The sequence below is a fragment of the Petaurus breviceps genome, unplaced genomic scaffold, assembly GCF_028583685.1.
Source record: "Petaurus breviceps papuanus isolate PSGF00001 unplaced genomic scaffold, PetGlider_PUasm1.0 189, whole genome shotgun sequence".
Lineage (NCBI taxonomy): Eukaryota > Metazoa > Chordata > Mammalia > Diprotodontia > Petauridae > Petaurus > Petaurus breviceps.
In genome coordinates, this window is record NW_027185809.1 from 31,998,906 (window position 1) to 32,023,148 (window position 24,243).

General features: G+C 38.7%; 1 protein-coding gene across 1 annotated transcript in view; it reads right to left on the reverse strand.

The window, feature by feature from the left end:
* Window positions 1-21,047, reverse strand: part of TMED10 (transmembrane p24 trafficking protein 10) — a 40,931-nt gene extending 19,884 nt beyond the window's left edge. Inside the window, 2 exon segments of the mRNA XM_069092249.1 lie at window positions 20,605-20,856; window positions 20,858-21,047. Of these exon segments, the coding sequence (XP_068948350.1) occupies window positions 20,605-20,856; window positions 20,858-20,926 (321 nt within the window). The 5' untranslated portion in view covers window positions 20,927-21,047.
* Window positions 21,048-24,243: the final 3,196 nt, after the last annotated feature.

The window sequence follows — 24,243 nt, forward strand, 5'->3', positions numbered from 1 at the left end:
AGTTCAAGTGGGTGGTGGTGGGAAGAGGAGGATTCCCTTCTTAAGCTGAAATTTTAAGAGTATGCCAGGTGTGGTGGCATACACCTGTAATCTAATCCCTGCTGCTAGAGAAGGCTGAGAACAGTGGATTCCTTGAGTTTGAAATTGTGAGCTGCAGTAGGACAAGGGTCAATCAGGTGTTTGCAATGGGTCTAGCTCTATAGGGGGAGCCCCTGTGATGGGGGGAGGGAGGGGCCAGTGCTAGTATGAAGTCGAGGGATAAGGGCCATGGAGATGTCTAGGGAGGGGTGAAGTGACTGACCCAGGTCAGATACAGAATAGGTCAAAGCTTCTGTGACAATTAGCAGTGAGATCAGGCTCATAAGTGGCCCCTGTACTTTCAAGCCTAGGAGAAATGGCAAGACCCAGTATTGATAGGGGAAAGGGGAAGAAGACATTCTAGTAGTCTATAAATTTAGTACTAAAGCAAACCTCATTTTTACATTTTATAGTTGTGTCTAAACTCATTCTGTAAAAAAATTTTTTTTTCCATAAAAAATTAAATGATAACCCTATAGAAGTACATGAAAAAGCACGTTACAAACCAGCAACTTTAAGGATACTTAAATTTTCTCTGTGGAACTAATTCTTCCCTCCAAGGGATAGGTAACTGCCACACCTGCCACAAGGAAAGGATAGAGAATAGGAAAAGAGTTGGACCCAAAGAAAGAAACTGGATACAGCAGTCATTTCAAGAAGATAAACTTTCTAAACTCCACTTAATTTTTTTTTTTGGTGGGGTAGGGAGCACTATGGCTCCTTATTCTATTTTGGTTTCTACACTAAAGAACAGATAGCTACTAGCTGATAGTATATAGCCTAAGCTATAGTAGACAACCCCAAATCACTGTTTTGAAGGCCATTGTACCCATAGATAAACAAATGGTACAGAGTCCTCTATTGTAACGTGAATCACCCTGGCTAACCAAAGCTTTGTGAGCATTTGATAGTTTGTCTACAGTTTGGACTATGGAATTCCTAGTTAAAGCGAGGCTTAAAGACATCTTTTCAGACATTAATGCTTAAAGTATCATCAAAATAAGATTCACTGAATCAAACTTCACATTCTAGTGGTACTTGTTAAAAGCAAGATTCTACTTATATAAATTTAGTGAAACTGTTAAATAGAAAACTTCTCAATTTTAATTCATGAAGTTACTATAGAAACTCTATCAAGACTGCTGAATTCTGAAGACTGAAGCATTTTTTCCCACTTTATTTTTCATCATGCCTACTATGCACATTTTTGCATAATTTCACATATATAATATATAATTGCTTGTTTCTAAGTGAGGAAATTTGTCATTCAAAAATTTTTAATGAATGTAAACATTGAAAAGATTCTTATTAAAAAGGCTTCCCATCACCACTACCACCTTTGCTAGGCAGCCTACATTGAAAAAAAATTTTTTTGTTATGTCTCTTTTGAGTTCCCTATGCTTCAACACCCACATAACCAAGGAATGCTGAAATAATCTGAGGCATGCCTAGACCTCAAAGTTAGGAATCTTGGAAACTGTTGAGAACACTAGTTAGCCTGCATAACCAACTCTTGGATACAAGATGAAAGTTGTGAAATCAGCAAATGTGTAACAATTTGAAGAGGTGAAAGCACTGACTTGACTGTTCCACAAATACCATGTTTATTGATAAGCTTTTCTCTACCCTCTACCCCTCTAAGCTCCTAAGGAAAGGATTTATTTCATTCATTTCGATTCATTCATTCATTCATTGTTAACTGATCAGAAAGAACTTCAATTCGGAGGTGTTGGTGGCAGAAGCAAAACACCCAAAAAAGATGCCGCCCGGGCAGCCATGGTACCTAAGGCAAGACTTTGGGATCTAGTCTAATGCCATCCTTCCAGCACCCCAGAATCAAATGTCTCGATAATAGAAAAGTTCAAACTTATTAAGGAAATAATTCAAGAACTTGAGAATTTGTACATAGATAGGGCTGTTCTCACTAAACTAGCTGTTCTCACCAGATATCACCTTCCTGCTCTCAAAAATAAGAAAATTCTAAAAGGTGAATAAGAATATCTGATTTCTACATTCTGAACAGAGATAAAAAATCCCAGTTTGAATGCAGCTAGCAGCTAAGACCCAATGCTTTAAATAAAGTCTGTTTTCCCCCCAAAGCACATTTGTATAAAAACCAATATTTTGGACTTGCTCATTGTATTAGCTTAGTTCTTCCGGAAAGCGATAACGATTACATTGTGATAAGCAATATTTAAATGTAAATGAATATGGTTTATGCATTAAGAATACCCTATTGAGTGGAAAAAAATTAAACAAGAGATTTAATCTCACCAAGTCAAGTCACCGACCTAGAACAAATGAACCAAGAGAAACAAGGTTAAGATGAGTTGAAAATTGGCACAGGCATACCGCCACTTCATGCTTTCCTAAAATACTCTAAAAGGTCCCCTTTAAAACACGTGGTATGCAATTGGGGCTGAACAAGTTGTAGTTTATGAACGTAACAGAATACTATTGTTCCGTAAGAATGATGAGCAGACAGATTTTGGAAAAACCTGGACTTACATGAACTGATACTGAGTGAAGTAAGCAGAATCAGGAGAACATCGTACATAGTAAAAATAACACTGTGAGATGAACAACTTTGATACACTTAGCTCTTCTCAGCAATGAAATGATCTAAGACAATTCCAAAAGACCCGTGATGGAAAATGTTATCCACATCTAGAGAAACAACTATGGAGAAATCTGAATGAATACAGATCAAAGCATACAATTTTCTCATTTTTTTCTTTTTTGTGGATTTTCCCCTTTTGTTCTGAGTCTTCTTTCACAAACATGACTAATGTGAAAATACATTTAATATGATTGTGCATGTATAGTTTATATCAAATTGCATGCCATCTTGGGAAGAGGGAAATATTTAGAACTCAAAATCTTATAAAAGTGAATGTTGAAAACTAAAAATAAATAAACTAATTTAATTTTAAAAATTTGATATGATAATATGGTGATAGATATCCAGCAAGCAAGAAACATGGGACAGGAAGGGTAGAAAGAGAAGAATACAGGGGAAAAGATGGAAAGGGAGAAAAACAATCTAGACTGGAGGATTAAAAATCTTAACCTCCAAGGTACCAATGACTAAGTCAATGACTTGTTAAATTTTTATGTAAGCAATGAATTGGGTGGTCTTGGCCTAATTTTCCTAAAGGGCAATCAAACCCTTTTTAGCAGGCAGACTCAAGCTTAGTAACAAACAGTTCCTTCTTCAAAATAGATGAACACAAGAAATACACTTCCACTGTTACCTGGGGGCTATGGAGGTACTATAAATTGACTGTGAAAAAAAATTAACTGTGGAAGAACACTGGTCAGAACCCTCTACCATCATCACCTGTGCAACTAAAGACACTCTGTAGAAGGGGTTCAAGGATATGAAGAACTCAAAAGAAAATTGAGAAGATTTGTAGGAACTGCTGAACAACAAAGAAAATACAACTAAGAAAATGATTTACACAATTAACCAACCAACATAAAAGTGTAAGGAAGCAAAGTGAAAAACATAAAAATTCTGATCAGTGCAATGATCAATCTTGACTCCAGAAAACTGACAGTACAATACACTTCCCTCCTCTGAACAGAGAGGTAACTATGAGTGTGGAATGAAGCCCATGTGGTCAGACATAGCCAATATGTTTATTTTGCCTAACTTTATTTTTTTTTTTGAGGGAGGGTTCCATGGAATGTAAAGAACTGGGAAGTGATACAGATGCTTAAAAAACAAACAAAAAACAATTTAGACATACACATGTGAACAGGTGTGAACACACACGCTTATTTTAAAGTAGTTCAAGGCAAAAAGTCCTTCCATTCCCATTCAAACTTGTACCTTTTTATTAGCAAGAAATTTGCTAAGCAAAAATGGTATGTCTAATAATGACCATAATGCCCCAAAGGTGTATCCTTGCTTTTATATTCCCTATACATTCTCAAGCTGACAAAACTACTGGCACCAATAACGTCTCTGATTAATTTTTAAAATCCAAAATCGTACAACTCATTATCCTTGAGGCCCTGCTAACTAATATCGATGGTTTGGAATTCTTACATGTCCTAGAGATTTCCTGTACCTTGATTCAGTAGGCTCTTCCACCTCTCACATGGCACTCTGAGGCTGCTTAGACATCAAGCCACATATCTTCTCAAAATTCCTTACCCGGCTCCCTACTCCCTCCCAGGCAATCCCATTACACAAAACCAGCAGGTAGCTACAATTAGAGAGTAGGAAATTGGGCCAAGTTTGGTGACTAACCAGAATTGGCAAAGGCTAATAGGCTAAAATGACTGTTTTAAATTTTCTTTAATTAAAATATTCTAACTACAGATCATTTGAGGTCACCCAGTTTTTCAGGAGTTCAATCTGGTAATTTCATATTTTCTGTTTAAATGCTATTCAGATAACATACCCAGCAATACTCTAGGTAATTTCTCCCTTGCCTCTTATGTATAGATAACATATCCTCAAAGGGATTCTCTATTATTTCCTTCTGGTCAAAAAAAAATTAGTTCTCAGTTATAGTTATATCAGTTATAGAGGCATTATATTAACCCTTGCTTGGATGGAAAGTGATATTAAACTATACATTTGTTCCAGTCACTCTGCTTATCCCATATCATATTCTGAAAGCAATACAAAGATACAAAGATTTATTTTAAAATAATACCTTCTGGAGAAAGTCAACCACAGCTCACAACTTAGAAGGTAGTAGGAAGAGAAAAATGCGCTAATTGCCACCTGCAAAGTAGCTGATGTCAAGAATGTGCTGTAATGTGAATACTCACCCTAAGTAACTGTGAAAATACAGATTATTGGAGGGGAAAAGTGAAAGAGAGAAACAGAAGAGATTAAGAACTGCTATGCAACCTGTTCTGCAAGGAGCGCTAAAGTTTTCTGGGTTTTGCTTTATCTGGCTTAGCTCTGCTCCCAGGCACTTCCCAAATCCCTTGCCATTCATTCACTCAAGACTTATTTCCCCCTTACTTCTAAAAGGATCTACAGAGACTTTCACATTAAGCATAGTACTAGCAAAACATTTAAGAATAAAACTGAAAGGTACAGAGGAGTTGGCCACTTGACCAACCAGAGGGAAGACTAGACATTTTCTCCTGTCCTCTGAAGTCTCACACAAAACAAAACAAAATTATGTAACAGAGATTAAGCAATGACAGCTGTACACACAGGACAAGAAAGAAAGAAGCCTAACAAGGCAAGGCCCACAAACCAGCTCTCGAGACAGTGTTTTGGGACACACTCAGGGGTTTCCCTGATGCTCCAAGTTCTTTGCCAGCATATCCTATTCTCACCCTTCCCCCACTGTCCTGTTACAACAAGCAGAAAGCATCAGCTCTACCTAACCTCAGGAATATGTGTGTGTGTGTGTGCATATGTGTGCCTGTATGTGTATCCAAGGGCGAGACCATGCTTCCCTTCTGTATGGGGCATTCCTGCAGACTTAGTCAGCGAACTAACATAGGAACTATAGTAGAAGATTAGTGAGCATGGTTATACCAGGCCTGAAAGAAAGGGGAATGAAATTCAGCTGGGACCAGTACAGTCCTAATCCACCCAACCTACCTGCATCAGGGTACGACTAAGACCACTGTTAAGTAAATGCCTCTAAGGGCTAGGGCAGCACTGGGGTCTAACCCTCGTGGCAAAGCTACTATCCAAGGGTGAGGAGTCAGTGAGTAAGTAGGAAAAATATCAAAACTACTAATGATTTCAAGAAGAAGAAAATTTATTAAAAACTTAAGCGTAAAAATGATAAATATTGGAGATGTGGGAAAACTGGAATACTAATTCACTGTTGGTGGAGCTGTGAACTGATCCAACCATTCTGAAGAGCATTTTATAACCCAAAGGGCTATAAAAATATGCATACCCTTTGACCCAGAAATACCACTTCTTTTTTTTTATTATTTAGTTAATTTATTTACTTTTAGTTGATAACATTCATTTCCACAATCTCTTAAATTTCAAATTTCCTACCCCTCCTCTCCTCCTCCCTCCCCCCCATAACAGCATGTAATCAAATATAGGTTCTACAAATACCTTCATATTGAACGTTAGTCATGTTGTAAAGGATTATAACCTTATATATATATATATATGTATATATATATACATGGCTGAACAATGAGAAAGAAGGGATAAAACAAAACACAAAAGAGAGAGAGCAAATAGTTTGCTTCGATCTGCAGACTTGGTATGTAGCTCTTTCTCTGGACGTCCCTTTCCATCATGAGTCTTTTGTAGCTGTCTTCTAACCTTGTATTGCTGAGAGGAGTCCAGTCTATCCAAGTTAGTCGTCACACAATGTGATTGTGTACAAAGTTCTCCTGGTTCTGCTCTCCTCACTCAGGGTCAGTTTATGTAAGTCTCTCCAAGTTATTATGGAGTCTATCTGCTCCTCATTTCTTATAGCACAGTAGTATTCAATTACATTCATATACCACAAGTTGTTCAGCCATTCCCCAATTGATGGGCAGGATATCCCCTTGATTTCCAATTCTTTGCCACCACAAAAAGAACTGCTATAAATATTTTTGTACATACAGGTCTTTTTCCCACTTCTATGATTTCTTTGGGATACAGCCCCAGAAGTGGCATTGCTGGGTCACATAAGGGTGTGCACTTATTTATAGCCCTTTGGGCATAATTCCAAATTACTCTCTAGAATGGTTGAATTAGTTCACAACTCCACCAACAATGCATTAGTGTTCCAATTTTTCCACATCCTCTCCAGAATTTATGTCATTTTCCCGTTCTATCATCTTAGCCAATATGACCAGTGAAATGTAGTACCTCAGAGTTGTTTTAATTTGCATTTCTCTCTAATCAACAGTGATTTAGAGCACTTTTCATACACTTATAAATGTCTTTAATTTCTTCCTCTGAAAATTGTCTGTCCATATCCTTTGACCATTTATCAATTGGGGAATGACTTATATTCTTACAGATTTGACTCAATTCTCTGTATATTTTAGAAATGAGGCCTTTATCAGAAACACTGGTTGCAAAAATTCTTTCCCAATTTCCCACTTACCTCCTAATCTTGGTTACAATGACTTTTTTGGTACAAAAACTTTTCAATTTAATGTAATCAAAATTATCTATTTTGCATTTCATAATGCCCTCTAACTCTTGTTTAGTCATAAAATCTTCCCTTCTTCATAAATCTGACAGGTAAACTATTCCTTGCTCTCCCAGACTGCTTACAGTATCAGCATTTATACCTAGATCACACACCCATTTAGACTTGATTTTGGTATATGGTATAACATACTGATCTATACCCAGTTTTTTCCCTACTATTTTCCAGTTTTCCCAGCAGTTTTTGTCAAATAGTGAGTTCTTATTCCAGAAGCTGAGGTCTTTGGGTTTATCAAACAGTAGATTACTATAGTCACTGAAGCAATACCACTTCTAGGACTGTATCCCAAAGATATCATAAAAATGGGAAAAGGACCCACACGTACAAAAATATTGATAGCAGCTCTTTTTGTGGTGGCCAAGAACTGGAAATTGAGGAGATGCCCATCAATTGGGGAATGGCTGAACAAGTTGTGGTATATGAATGTAATGCTGTAAGAAATGATGAGCAGGCAGACTTCAGTCAGTCTATAAGTCTGGAAAAACTTATATGAACTGATGATGAGTGAGGTGAGCAGAACCAAGGGGCCATTGTACACAGTAACATCCACATTGTTTGATGACTGACTTTGATAGACTTAGCTCTTCTCAACAATGCAACAACCTAAGAGAATTCCACAAGATTCATGATAGAAAGTGTTATCCACATCCAGAGAAAGAAATATGGTGTCAATGCAGACTGAAGCATACTATTTGCTCTCTTTTTAAATATTTTTTTTCTTTCTTATGGTTCCTCCCATTCATTTAAATTTTTCTATACAACATAACTAATGTGAAAATTGTTTAGTAAGAATATATATGTAGAGCCATATCAGATTGCACACCATCTTGGGGAGAGCGGAAGGGAGAGAAGAGGAGAAAATTAAAAACTTATGGAAGTGAATGTCAAAAACTAAAAATAAATTTATAAAAAAAATTTAGAAGAGAAGCAGATAAATCAACAGATGATGCTATAAGTAGAAGGAAAGATGAATACCAAAATATCCACAAAATTACAAACCTATCTAAGCAGATATTGCAAGCCAAAGGAAATCAAACCACACTTGATAAAACATGGAACCCTATGGATTCTCAAGAGAGCAAAGAATCACAGAAGAGAAAAATCAGAATCTTGAGAGAAGTCACAAGGGAACAAAGAACAGGATTTATGCGTAGCACAAGCAGAAATAATCTGCAGAATAGAAAAATTTGAATCCACAGTGGTGAGTCTCTCCAAAAAAGTGGAAAACAGACTGGGAATACAAATATATTTAAATGAAGGACACCCTGGAAGGAAAAAGAAGAAAAAAAGCAATAACATTAAAAGAACATATGATCTCTATAAAAGCAAAACACATGGATTTAAAGAAAGGATAAAGAATTTACACATATTCATAACAATCCAAAAAACCATGAACACCATAATTCAAGAAATAATACAAGCTGAGGACTTCTGAACATAGAAAACAAAGTACCCAATTTGAAAAAAATAGAGTTGCTTTCAGAAGAAAACTCAATACTTCAAATTCCAAGACATACTATGGTTAAATTTAACAATTCCAATGACAACAAATTCTGCAAGTGACCAGGAGAAAAGACCATCAAGTACAACAGAAGAAAGGAAACAAGAATTTATTTATATAGCACACCAAGTACTATGCTAAGTATTTTATACACATGTCATTTGATCCTGGAAAGTAGGGTTATTATCTCCCATTTTACAGTTGAGAAATTTGAAGCAAACAGGCAAAAACTGACTTGCTCAGTGTCACACAGCTAGCTAAGTGTCTAAAGCCCAATTTGAACTAAGTTCTTCCTGACTCTAGGCCCAGCAATATATCCACTGTATTACTTAGCTGCCTCAAATTTGAATTCTGTAAGATTAGTATACACACACCAGAGATTGCAGAAGGGGACGGAATAATGTATTCCAAACTGCAAAGAAGCCCAAGATGCAACAGAAAATTACATATTCTGCAAACCTTAGCCTAATCATCAATGAAAAGGACACTCAATAAAAGAAATCTGAAGCATTCCTATGAAACAAAAACAAACATAAGAATAAAACAGAAAAAAAAATCCATGTGAAGCAACAGGAGTGAGTACCACTATGTACCTGAATTGAGTAGATACTAGGGCAAGACAATTATCTCTGTTTCCTGGCAACTAAGGCAAAAAAGGAAACAATAAATTGCATAGACTTCGTTTTCTGATGGAAAGCAAACAAATTCATCAGCACAGGCAAAATGTTTCATGAAATTAAACTCCAACAAGAAATTTATAATAACAATCTTTGTTTAAGGGACAATATCTTCAACTAGAGATGAAGATTCTCTAAACTCTCTCCTTAGAAGAGAGAACTGTTCAAATGGGTGGTTCTACAGAGACCAAGGTGTGGTGTTACATTGTAGCTCCATGAAGGCCTTTCTGAGAGCTGTGGGGATAAGCTCTAGCAACTCTTTCTGGTAAATCAACTTAAAGGATAAATCTATATGAACATTGCATTTTATCCTGTTTCCCATGTTCTCCTATTACAGGCCTGGATAACTGCCCTGCTTACTACCTTCTCATACAGCTGCTTAGCCCTATTTGATTTTGCTACTCTCTCTTGCTGCACACTGGGGTGGTACAGGTAATTGCCACTAAAAATTACTAAATTCATGGTGAAATGCCCATGAAAAACAATAAAAAAAACAAGAACTGTATCAGTGAGTACAAAGTGAATAGGGCAGGCTATCTGGGGAACTAGATTAGCTATACTTTGTATATTGAAATTCCTCCCAGGTACCCCAGGCAAGGTTCTATCATACTAGAGTCTTTCATGTCCTTTCTTTAAGAGTCAAGAAAGGAGGGGTGGCTAGGTGGTGCAGTAAATAGAGCACCGGCCCTAGAGTCAGGCGGACCTGAGTTCAAATTTGGCCTCAGACACTTAACATTTACAAGCTGTGTGACCCTGAGCAAGTCACTTAACCCCAATTTTCCTGCCCTCCCCCCTCAAAAAAAAAAAAAGAGTCAAGAAAGGTCAGTCTCTCTCATCTGATCCTGACTAAAAAGGTAATTGTAAAATAAAGTTCAGGCTGTCAAAAAGCTTACAATTTATCTAGGAGACACCAAGTGCATACTCATAAGTCAGGAAAAAGCTAGATAACTGAACTAAAACAAAGTATGGGCCTATCACTTTTAAGATGGAGGAATCATGACTAAGAGGCAGTATGTCTGAAAAAGATCTAGTAGGTGTTAGTGGACTACAAATTCAAAACGCATTAAGAAGAATAGCTAAAAAGGCTCATCTGATCTTAGTCTGGCCATGTTCTAGCTAAAACAATGGCTAATTTTGGAGGCCACACTGAAAGAAGTACATTGGCAAGCTTTAGAATGGTCAAAAGAAAATGGCTGAGACAATGAAGGGCCTCAAGGCCAAGCCATGAAGACTACTGAAAGCAGCGTGGAAGGATTCATGATAGTCGTTTTAAAATCTGAAAGGCTGTCATGTGGAAGGGAGGTTATTCTTGTTTCTCTTGACCTAAGAGGACACAGCAAGTAGCAATGGACAGAAGGGAGGAGATATAAGCCTGATGTAGGAAACAACAACCTAACAATCAGAGCCTGTAAAATATACATGGAAGCAGATCCCCCTCCTTAAAGATCCTCAAGTAAAAGTCAGATGACCCCTTGTCAAGTGTGCTCTAGGAGGAAGGAACTCTGTTCTGAGTGTAGTATGGTATAAACAGTGCTGGAGTCAGAAAGACCTGGGCTTATGTCCTGCCTCTGATACTCTACAGCTCTGGAAAGCCATAGGAAAGTCACTTATCTGTGTCTGTTTTCTCCTCTGTAAAGAGATGATGACCACATCTCCAAGTATTCACCTCACTGATTACTGTAACAATATGTACAAGGTGCTTTGGAAACCTTAAAGAGCTATATAAATGTCAGTTATGATGGCTTCTCAGGGGCTGAGATTCTGGGTTTCCTTCATCTTTCTTTTCTGTAACCCCTATGCACTGAGGACCTGAGTCTCAATTCTTGTTTATAAATCATCCACAGCATCCAATACAGCGGTTTGTTTCTTAACACCAAAGATCACAGGACTTGGAGCTGAAAGGGAGTTTAGAGACCATCTAGTTCAACCTTCTTATTTTATGGATAGGAAAGCTGAGGTCTGGAGAAGATAAAATGCCTTGTCCCCCAAGGTCAAATTGGTATTAAGTGGCAAAACTATGATTTGAACTCAGATCCTCTGACTCCAGATCCAACATCTCCATCATGATACTTAACTCGGACTCCACAGCCAACATTCCCACCATTAATTATACTTCCACATATGTATACTTCCATAGGGAAAGTCAGATTTGGCACAGATAGGCCAGAAGTAGTATATGACAATATCAAATGCTTTTAACCCGGAACATAATTCATCTTTGCACCACAAAGTGAAATACTACTAAAACTAGTATGTGATCAAGAGCTGGGAGACACTCTATACAACAAACATATTCAAAACCAGAAACAGAATTTTTCCTGGCACTTGTAAAATAAAGGCCAGAAGCAGCTCTCCCAGCTTTAATCAGCATTTGCTACAATACCCAAACACAGACAATACGTCACTTCAGACCAGCTTAAAGAGAGCAACAACGACCAGTTGCTGCCCAGACAATGCTGTTTCGGGGGTGAAGCCATATCAAATGTTGGTTTCTTTTTTTTTTTCTACTCTATTTCCAAAGTTATTTACGGTAAAAAACCTTCAGCATGACCCTTTCAGTCACAAGCAAAGCCTTGTTCTTTCTTAACAACCATTCCTTTGATTTGAACATGGTTACATGGAACAATGATGTGGGGACCCAGGATAAAGCAGATGACATCAACCTCCTTCAGCCCTGAAGCTTATGAAAGCTCAAATTCTGGTACTTGGTCAGCTAGCTGATTTCATAGAGGACTCCACTGTCAGAACAGCCATGTGGTGGGACTAACCACTAGTCAGCATTTCATATAAAAAGAACAAGCTTTAACAGACCAATGACAATGTTTCAAATTTATTCCACTTCCCTAGAAGTCATACTTGATAGGGCCAACACAAAGAAATAAAGTGGCAAACTCAAACCATAAAAGTATGTCTTTCTATCATAGTTAAAGAAAGAAGCCAGTCTTTTCTGTTTTTTTGAGTAAGAAAATAAAAAGGCAAGCCTTTTTTTAGGAAAGGGAAGTACAAGTATTAATTTTTAAATTTCAATTTAGAAACTTGTTTGTAAAAAGGCAAAAGAAAACTAGTCATTTAGTACTTTAAGCCATTTAGCCCCCAGGACACTGAAGCGCCTAAGCCTAAGTCTAATGACCAGGAGCCCAAATAGAGTATTGTGAAAGGGGCCTTCCCTCCCCTTTCCTATCTCATTCATCCTCTAGTCAGTCAGTCAACAAGCATTTATTCAAGCATTTACTATATGCCAGGCACTATGGTAAGCACTGGGGATACAAAGAAAGTCAAAAAAAAGAAACTAGTCTTGGCCTTCAAGGATCTTATATCCTAATAGGGGAGACAAAACATAAACAACTTGATATACACAAGATGTGTGTGTGTGTGTGTGTGTCTGTGTTAGATGAAATATAAAGGTCAGAGGGCTGGAATGGAAGAGTGTCAAGAAAGTCTCCATGCTGAAGTGAGATAAGAATCAAGTCTTGAAGAAAGTCAGAAAAACTCAAAAGGCAGAGGTGAAGGGGCAGAACATTCTAGGCAAGGGGGACATACAGCACAGGAGATAGTGTTATGCTTTGAGGAATGGTCCATATAGCCAGATGAGAGAGTATGTGGAGGGAAGTAAAAGATAAGAACACTGGAAAAAGCAAGGAGTCAAGTTATGAAGGAAAAAGGGAGTCACTGGAATTCAGTGAAAAGGGAGTGATATTGACAACTATGACAGACTTAACTCTTCTCAGCAATACAATGATTCAAGACAATTCCAAAAGACTCACGATGGAAAATGCCATCCACATCCAAAGAAAGAACTATGGAGTCTGAATACAAATTGAAGCAGACTACTTTCACTGTTTTTTTGTGGTTTCTCCCTTTTGTACTGTTCCTTCTGTTGCAACATGACTTAATGTAGAAATATGTTTAACATGACTGCACATCTATAACCTATAGCAGATTGCTTGCTGTCTTGGGGAAGGAGAAAAATTTGGAACTCATAACCGTATAAAAATCAAATCTTATAAAAATGAATGTTGGAAAAAATAAAATACTATTTACAAAAAAAATTGTGATAATTTAAAAAAAGGGAAGTGATACTGAATTGGAAATCCCTGAGGCAGAGAGACCAATCAGAAATCTATGATGAGGACCTAAATGATCAAATGAGGGTTTTTAAAGAATGGGGGAGGCATGGGCATATTTGCAGGAAACAGGGAAGGAGTCAGTAAAGAGACACTAAAGATAAGAACATGGAGTTGACAGTGGGGATATTGCTGGAAAGGTCAGGAAGAGATAGGGACAAAGGTATAAATAAAGGATTTGGCAAGAAGAACCATCTCTTGATCAGGGACCAGAGTGAAAGAAGAGAGTGTGAGGGAATTTGAATGATAGGAAGTAGGAAGAAGGGGAATTCTCACTAAATAGCCTCAATTTTTTTGGTGAAGTAGGAGGCAAAATTCTTAATTCAAAGGGAAGGGGAGGAAGTACTATGGAAAAGGTGAGAAAAAAAAAAGGTTAGAATAGTCCCTGTGGTGAATGGAAAGGCTAACTGATTTGCCTCACTACAGGAACTGAGGTGCAATAACATAAATCTATAGTGAATGGAGTTAAGCAAATTTGTGTGATTTCCTCCAGCTCTGTTCAGAAGTACATGATTAAGAGCAAAGGATGATCTTTTACATGATTAAGAGCAAAGGATGGCGAGAATGATCCAGGGTTGGGGTTTGGCAAGGTATTACTGGTAACAGGAAAAAGAGGCAACAGATTTGATATGAGTTGGTTTACCAAGGAGCTGAGATCCAGAAGGGAAGAAAGAATTCAAGGCTGATGGCTTGGGAATGAAAAGGAGTAGAGGGAATGTAGGTCACAGTGAAGACAAAGGACAAAGTTAGGAGTCATAAATCATAGGTAAAAATGAAAAGAAAAAAGATTATGATCAAATGAAGGAATTTCAGAGTTAGAGGCTGTGGGAAATAGGAATACCAAGGGTGAAACTATCTCTGTGTATAGCAGAGGAATGAAGTAGTTTATGTGAAATGAGTAGGTATCAATATGCATGTTAAAAGTTTCCTAGAATATGAGGAGATGGGGAGAAAAATTTGGTAGAAGTAAAGGATTCAGGAAAAATGTCAATAAAAATAAATTATTCTGCTTCTGGATTGAACAGGAAGAATTGGTCTCTTTCTTCAAACATGCCTTTTCTTGACAATATCTTGGGGGAGACACATACTTGACAGTTGTGATAAGTTGAAATACTTTCGTTCCAAATAAAAATTGTCTGAAAACTACAGTAAAAAAGAAAAAAGCATTTGTAGCTTTTGGTGAAATGGATTCTGTAAAACCAACTTTTTCCCATATACCACACCATTTTATTAAAACTTTCAGTTTGGTGTTATAGTGGAGTATTAATAACACAGGCCTGGGCTGCTCTTGAAGTCATCTGTTTAGATCTCCTAGTTATAAGCCACTTGGCTGTTATTTATTAGGGTTCTACATGTGAACAACACAAGTGATGATTTCATTAGTAAAATATTTATTGTTAATTAGCATTTATGGGAAATGATTTCTGGATATTACACCAATTAGATGATTAAAGAGGGACTAATGAAATATATAATTCACAAGGGATTTGGATTAAAATCAGTCTCAGTTCCTCAGTGATGATGTATCTCTATATACAACCTGTAAAGTCTTTCACAGAAGTGACACTCCACAAGTACAGACCACCCAAAAGCAGTTCTAGTTCTTGTAGTCATTTGATTTGACTGATATCTGAACAAAATTTTGTGACATCAAACACTTTTTTGAACAGGACCAAATGAAATACATAGTTTAAAAAAAAGCCTCTAGCAATGTAAGGCCATACCTGATCTGCAACTTAGAGAGTTACATGGGGGTCCTGAAATGCTAAGTGACTTGTCCAGAGTTACTGGACCAATATACATTAGAGGTGGGACTTGAACCCAATCTTCCTTTGAACTTGAGCTAGGACTTCATCCAAGCACTTTAAAAAGTAAATTACCTTTTGTTTTTTTTTTTTAAAGCAATTGGGGTTAAGTAACTTGCTCAAGGTTACAAGGCCAGTTATTTTGTGTGGGTGCCAAGTAACTGAGGCCGGAACCTATTCTGGGTCTCCCAACGCCGGGGCCGGTGCTCTTACTCACTGCACCACCTGGCCGCCCCAGTAAATTACCTTTTGTAATCATCTTTTTTTATTATACTAATGTTAAAGAAATGCTTGTTTGATTCCATAAATCATTTTTTTAATAAATTATCTCTGAATCCTGTTAAGTTCATCTAACAGAAAAATTAAAATTCTCCTTATTTTGATTGGCAGTGCAGTTCCTAATTTAATACAATATAAATGATGAACAGAACTACCCCATAAATACAAAATTTTATGAGATATAAATCAAAAGAATTCAGAGTATCCCTGCAGTATGTGGCAGAATTTAAGTTCCATGAAAGCAAAGATTATCTCACTTTTGAATTTATAGTCAGGGTCTAACATAATGGTTGTCACACAGCAGGAGGTTAAGTAAAAGTTTGGTGAATTTATATAGAACTTACAAAGTCTACAAAGAATTTCACATACATTATTTCCTTTAAAAACTAATTTTTTAAAGTTGGACATTCAGGCTCCGACTGACGACCCCAACGGGAATATAACTGCTCAAAAAAGTATTAAGTCCCCAAGTCCCTGCCTCAAGTCCCTGGGTTCCTTACTCTCCCCCTCACTCTCCACCAATCAATTAGGTGCCAAATCTTGTCTTTCCATTTTCCACGACATTTCAATCAGTCCCCTTCTCTCTACTCACACACCAGCATCTAGAACCAGACTATTACCTCTCACCCAGAATTCTTCAGTAGCCTCCTAATTGGTTTCACAGCCTCAAGTCTCTCCCCTCTCCAGTTCATCTTCCACACAGATGCCAAAATAATTTTCTTAACGTACAGGTCTGACCATGTCATTCTATTATTAAATCAACTCCAGTAGCTCCTTATTTCCTTCAGGACCAAATATAGACTCTTTGTTGAGAACCCTTCCCAATTTGGAGCTAATTTACACTATTACTACTTTTTTGTCACTCTCTGGTCCAGCCAAACTGGGCTTATTGCTGTTCTAAACAAGAAACATTTCATCTGTAGTTTCCATGCCTTGTATGTAATCCCACCTCACTACTGATTCTGAGAATCTCTCATGTTATTCAGAACTCTGCTTGAGAGACATTTTCATAAAGTACCTCCTGATCCCCTCAGCTCCTCTGACCTCCTGCTACAAGAAATTTACCCTTTTGATATATTTTTCATATATTCGTTCTTCATATTATTCTGTAAACATTGTCTCCTCAGCTAAAACATAAACTCCTTAAGGACAGAGACTATTTATGTTTGTTGATTGGTTACTAAACTGCAACTTACATCTAATTAACACTCAATTCTCTTCTATCCCAAAGAGGCTGTTTCAGGCCTTGGGCATCAAAAGCCATTCATGTGCCTGAATCCAAAAGCAGATATACTCAATCTGTTGCTCTTGGCTTAGGCTACTCCAACAGCAGGTCTAAAAGAATGGGACCAGAGTGTGGTATAGTGGAAAAAGAGCTAAAAGACGTAGGAATGAGATCTGTGTCTGAATTCCACCTCTGCCACTAAGCAGCTTATGTGCAGACCCTGAGTAACTCAATGCTTCTCTGAGTGTTTCCTCATCTGCAAAATGAGGAGATTAATACCTGCAGTATGTACTTCATAGGGTGGTTGTAAGCCTAAAATGAAATAATCTAAGTGAAATGCTTTGCAAACTTTATAGCTTAGATCAGTACTTACTGAGTATCACATCCAGCACAAGGCAGTGGGTAGACAGCTGACCTCAAAACTGGCTGTGTGACCCTGGGCTTAATCCCTTAGTGCTAAAAGAGAAGATGCTGATCTGTAGTGAGAGTCTCCTCCTCAAGGAGTTTCCTATAATACTGAAATCAGGTCTAGATATTAAACTCTGTGTGCTGGGAGTCAGTAGATAAATACAAAAGTGAGATAGACGATTCCTGACCTCAAGCTTGTATTCTACTAGAAAGATATACAACACAAATTGGGGAGTGCTGACTGAGCAAGGGATCTTTGACCTAGGCAGTTGGGAAGATATGCAAGCTGAGCTATAAGGCAGGAGATTATCTCACCATTTCCAGTAGCAAGGATATTTAATTACTGTTCTCTTATCAAGGGGTTAAAAGTGTGGGGGTGGGGAGAAAAAGGGATTCAACACCCAGGAACAGGAGGGAGATGACAAGATGCCCACGATGGCTAGGCCCTTTTTTCTTGATGGATGGGATGAAACATGTCTGACTGTGGATAAAATTAGAGGTTGAAGTAAGGATTGACTTACTTGACCTCCAATCTAGGTAGCACCACTTAACAGACACACAATGTAGCCAAAAGAGAAAAGCCTAGAAAAACTAGACTCCATAAACTGAAAGCCTTGAAGTCTCCAGAGCAAAGCTTTCTTTGCTCAGTACAACACTGGGATTCTGAATTCAGAAAGCTAATACTTAGAATTCTTTGTGGTCAAAAGTATCCCTTACCTGACACTGCCACAGAGATTTGTTTCAAATAGAACAGGAGATTCAGACTATCCACTTAGTTATGAGTCGAGGGGGAAAATACTATTTAAATTTTTCTGTGAAATACTTGAGCATTCCTAAGATGTATCCTACTACTTAAGAGTAAAGATCAGATAAGGTCCTTGCCCATAACAGTCTGCTTTGTATGGGATGTATTGTGTAAGATGTCTTAAAAAAAAAATTTGTATCTTCAGTACTTACAACAGTGCCTAGCACACAGCAGGTGCTTAATAAATGTTTACTATTTACTATCATTGTATGCCACTATAGAACAATCTGCCTTCTTTCTATATAGCAACACAGCCTAATAACACTGAGTTGGTGTATAGGCCCTTTGACAAACTGCCATTTTACCATTCCCCAATGTATAGTTGAGAAATATTAGCTACATTTCCTGGAATACCTCAGTAAGTAGATGAGCTGGGGTCAGGATTCATTTGACAGTAGACTCACTTAATATGTAATTACAAAATAGGTAAACTTAAAATATTGTTATTGTTCTAGATAGGTGTCTTGTATTCACAGAACCATAGAACCAGAAATTAGAACCACCCTCTCTGCCACTAAGAAACTCTGTGCCTTGAGGTAAGTCACTAACCTTCCTGAACTTCAGTTTTGTCATCTGTCACAGTGCAGATTGGTCCAGAGCAGTGATATTAAACTCAAATAGAAACAAGCCACAAATATGTACATAAGGACCCTGGTGGGCTACATACTGATTTAGTTTTAAAATTTACTATTATTTGTGCTTTATTATATTTTTATTTACTTTTAAAAATATTTCCCATTTACTAATTAGCCTGGTTTGGGCTACACTCACAACTGTTGTGTGCCACATATTCAGACAACTCTGATCTAGATGAATTTAAGGTTTCTTTCAGCTTTAAACTTCTGAATCTATAAGATGTTATATCCATAAACTTTCACTTTAAAGTCTGAAATGTGAACCCCAAAGAGTCATATCTGAGCCTCTAAAATTTTTCCCCAGTCACTTTCTTGATCTATCTAGAGGGGACAAAGTTTGTGGTGGGATGGTAACTGAAAAAAAAGATCATCTGTAATAGAAGGTAGAACAAAGAATGGTGAGTGGGTCTCTTACTTAAGCCTAATGATAAATTCAAATAAAAAAGTTTTAAACTAAAGGTTGGGTACCAAGACCTCAGACATATGTCATGGTCTTAGCCCACAAAAACTTTGAAAAATTAAGTGGTAAGACTCTGAAACAAGTGAAAACAATTGCCTTACCCTAGGATTATTTGCTTTGCTCAGAGGGAAGCTCTATTCTTTAAAAAAAAAAAAAAGGGCATAATGAAATGAAAAAAGAGTAAACTACCTATAGATAAAAAATTTTACTGAGGGTGAGAATGATTCATTCATTTTAATCAATGAGTGCCAACTATATGCAAAGAATTTTGATGAGGATGACAGAATTATACAGATGAATATAATCCCTGCTCTCAATCAGAAATCTAGTCAGGGAACTAAAACTAGTATAAAAATAACTATGACACAGTATAGAGTAGAATATGCTAAATGAATGAGAAGTACAAATACAGTGTTATCAAAATCCAGGGATGGATTCCAGTTTGCTGACTTGAATCTTGTTGCTTAGGTTGATTAATTAAAAGTGGACTTAGCCTCTACTGGCATTACTCTTTCAGTGTAAGAAATAGTAACAAGCTGGGATGTGTGATAGACACCCTGTCACCAATTCCATTCTATAGTTAGGACTTATATCAAACTTGAAGGAATACAGACTTCAGGATAGAGACAACCAACCTACTCAACAGTATTAAAGACTGAAAAGGTCTTACCATATGGTAGCTGACACAAGTCAAGATGATAACCGAGGTGGAAGGGTCCCTGTTGTTTCTGTATGGTCAAGTTTAGAAGGGGAAGACATACTCTAATCGAGATGTAGAAATGTGAAAATCTCCTCACCACTCTCCTCCCAAAACACAAAGAAATAAAATTTATGCCCTGTTTCCTTTCCCAGAAGAACGGGAATCCCTATAAATATGGATGAAAATCCCCATTATAATTAAATCATACTTAATTTGCATTTCTAAAGATGGAAAGTATTTCTTACATAATCTAGATCCCTTCCTCCCTTCCCCCCCCCTTTTTTTTTTACAGATGAGGAAACTGAGGCTGAGAGAGGTGAAATGATTTTCTCAAGGTCCCACAGGCAGCAAGTGATCCTGCCGGGGATTTGAACACCCAGCTTGGGAGCCTCTTGTGCTTCCTGGGATGGGACTTCTCCGAATCACAAGGGATGGGCCACAGGACACCAAACTCGGGGACAATCTCAGACTGGGGCCCCGGGTCCCAGAGGAGGGACAAGGGCCGGGCCTGCCCCGGGGTGGTTAGAAAAGGGCATTTCTGTGAAGCTCTCTAGCTCCTGCCTTCGGGCCGGGGTCCCCTTAACAGGAAGGGGAAGGGGGTGAGGGGCTGCCCCAGTGACACGCCCCAGGTGATCCCCGAGGGCCTGCCCCGGGTCCATAGGCCTAGGCCTCGGCCCGCCCAACCTTCCTACCGCGGCCGACCGCGGGAGCGCCCCTGCGGCCTCGTGGCCCGCTGCCCCCCCGCACCTTGAGGTGGGTTCGCAGGCCGCCGGCGCCCCCAGACTGGTCGGTGATTTCGTACTCGCCCGTCACCAGCAGGTCCTTGTGAATCTCCTCTCGAAGGCACTTGCGGGAGTTGACGGGCAGGTGGAAGGAGATGGTGAGGACCGAGCTGGGGCCGAGCAGGAGCAGGAGCAGCAGCACCAGCGGGCTGGGGCCGCGGGGAACACGAGGGTCAGACAACCGAGACATGGTGCTAGCGACCGCTTCAGCTCCGGGGGGCCTCCACCGCGCCGGAATCCGGGGACCATGGGACTGGCCTCCGACACTGAGATGCCTCCGGCGCCATCTTGGAGACTGGCAGAAGACGGCTGGGGAAACCTGGAGAGAAACTGGATGAGAACAAAAACACTGATAACCACGAGGAAGAGTATATTAAATATGCCGAAGTGGGATAAATGAAAATTAGTCCCTTAAATTCCTGTATTTCTGGCGTTGTAGACTGTTTGCCAACCACCATGATTAGTAAGGGCAGCCCCGGAAGTAATTTCTCTTTAATTTCCGGAAATTCTTCCTGAGAGTTCTAAGGTCACCGATACCATGACAACCAAGCCCCAATGGGGAAAGGCCACCGAGCCGTTCTGAGAGCCCGCCCCGCGCGCTGCCGCTGACTTTGTGGCGGCTACTGCACACGCTGGCCTGGGCCGCGGTGTTTGGGGCGCTGCTAACGTCGCCAGAGAGCGGGCTTTAGAGCTGGTGCTGGAGCTCGGGGGTGATAGACAGACCCGAGAAGGGCCGTGGGGGCGTTGCGAGAGGGGAATGGGGAGGAGGGTAGCCTGATGCCACCTAGCTCCCAAAAGCCCCGGGGAAGAAGCTAGGGCCGGAAAGACTCCTCGTGGACCCGGAGAGCGACTGGGCCAGCGTCTGAACCTGGCTGCCCCCCAGCCTTCGAGGAGAGGAAGGGGTCCCGGAGGCTGGGCTGGGCTGGGCTGCGCTGGGCTGCTTGACCCCAGTCTGGCTGCTTGGCCTACGGGTCAGGAGTAGGCAGAGCGCCAGGCCGTGGAGCTTGATAGTGTGGAAGTGAAAGCCCGCTACCGGGGGAGGTTGTGGGTGACCGTGAGTGTGTCCCATGCGCAAGCGAAGGTCCCAGGTACAGGGTGTGTCTACGTGAACGTCTATAAGTGAAAGTCCCACCTATAAGGTGTGTGTGTGCATGTGTGTATAGGTGAAAAGTCCAACCTATGAGGTGTGTGTGTGTAGTTGAAAGTCTCATCTCTAGGTTTATGTAGCTAGTTAAAAGTCCCATTTCTAAAGTGTGTGTAGGTGAAAGTTTCACCTCCAAAGTGTGTGTGTGTGTGTAGGTAAAAGTCCCATCTCTAAGGGGTGTGTGTGTAGGTGAAAGTCTCATCTCTAAGGTATGTGTGTAGGGGAAAAGTCCCATGTCTAAGGTTCGTGTAGGTGAAAGTCCCATCTCTAGGGTATGTCCATTGTTGAAAGTCCTATCTATAAAGGGTGTGTGTGTGTGTGTATATGTAGATGAAAGTCCTACTTATAAGGTGTGTGTGTAGGTGAAAGTCCCACCTATAAGGGTGTATGTGTGTGTGGCTGTGTAGGTGAAAGTCTCACCTGTAAGGTGTCTTTGCAGGTGAAAGGTCTATTTCCAAGGTGTGTTTGTGTGTAGGGCCATCTGAAAGGGATGTGTGTGTGTGTGTGTGTAGGTTAAAGGTTCAATTGTAAGGTGTGAGTATGTAGGTATAGTTGAAAGTCCCATCTATTAGGGGTATATATGTGTATATGTATGTGTGCGTATATGTATGTGTGTGTATATATATATGTAAATATATATACGCATATATGGATGTAGGTGAAAGGCTAATCTACAGGAAGTATGTGTGTATGTAGAGGATTCCTAATTGAAATGTTATAATTATTTGTTACCTTTCAAGGTCATTCAAAATAGTATTATTGCTCCAATAATAAAAGCTGATTGTTTAAGGTTTACAAAATGCTTTATATGTTACCTCCTTTGATTTTCACAAATGTGAGTTAAATTATTTTTTATTCCATTATGTATTATATTATTTTCATTATACCTATTTCATAGATGAAGAAACGGAGGCTCAGAGGAGTTAAATGACTTGTCCAGGGTCACATAGTTAATAAGATAGGATTTGAATTGTTGTCTTTTTGATTTTAAGTTCTATACAACCTTCTGTCTTTTTGTTTCTTTGGGAGAATGCCTCCTGAGTTCTAACAATTCTTATCTGTTGGGAAATGGCTCTTCTAGTATATTTATATCAGTTCCTTCTATATCTTAGAATCAGGCTTTTAGCAAATAAATTTGCAGCAAAGATTTTTTTCCCCAAGTTAACTGTTTCCCTTCTAATATAAACTGCATTGATTTTGCTTGTGCAAAAACTTAAGTTTATGTAATTATAATGTTCTATTTTACTTTCTGTGACCTTCTCTATCACTTGTTTGGTCGTGAACTCCTTTATCCATAGTTGTGAAGGGCATCTTTTTCCTTCCTCCTGTAATTATCTAGGACATTTATCCATTTGGAGCTTTACTGTGGGTGTATGATGTGAAATGTTGATCTTAACCTAATTTCTGCCACACTGACTTCCAGTTTTCCGAACCAGACAGGGCTGCATGGGGAAGCTGCATGTCAGCCAACCACTGAGAAACAATGAACTCTTCTCTGCCACTAGTGCTCTTGTTTTAATGATATATCTTTGCTTACATAAACATTAGCATTAGAAAGCGAAAGTCTTTGCCTGTATTACTTGAATAATTACAAAAAGAACACAGCACAATCTTATTTTATGTTACCTTGTATTGTAGTAATTTGTTTAGTGACTACTAGAGAGTAAGCTCCTGAATGGCAGGATCTTTTACCTCTTTGTAAAAGAGGTGCTTTACATAATGGGAGGAGGAGGAATCACTAAATATTTGTGAATAAATCAGAATATTCCTGGTAATTTGGGGTTTTGAAGTAATGGGGTGATATGGAAGCTTATCATTTATGTTTAGAGAGTTTAATATTCTATTTTTGCCTTTATCTTCAAGAAGTTTGTGAATTTCCTAATTTTCATATTCTCATTCTTTCAGTTATTTTAATTTCTGTTTTCCAGGTGGAGAAATTGAGGCCTAAAATAGTTAAGTAACTTGCCTCAAACCATACAATAAGTCAGTTGCTAGAGCTAAGAATGAAAACCTGGTCCTGTAACTTCAACCTAGACTAGTATAATATTCAGTGTATTTTGTTTATATGCGTATACACATATATGTGTTTTTTTAAACCTAATTTGGTTTTTAGTTTTTGATTCCCACATTACTCATTTTACGTGCCTAACACAATGCCTGGCACATAAATACTTTTTGATTGATTGGAGATTCTGGTTTGATTGGCTGACTGGATATCTTTCTTTGACATTCATTAATACAGCTTTTATGATTTTTATCAGTGCCTTTTGCTCTGCTAGAATGTCAGTGAAGATGTTTATATCTAATGCAAAGACATAAAACATCCTCTGTATACTTCTCTGAACTCTACAAATAACTGTTACTTGAAAAATAATATTTATATATTCCTATCCAGGTTTCATGTGAGGAAAGATTTTCTGTTTTCTAGGTGTGAAACATGAACTATATGCCAATTCTGCA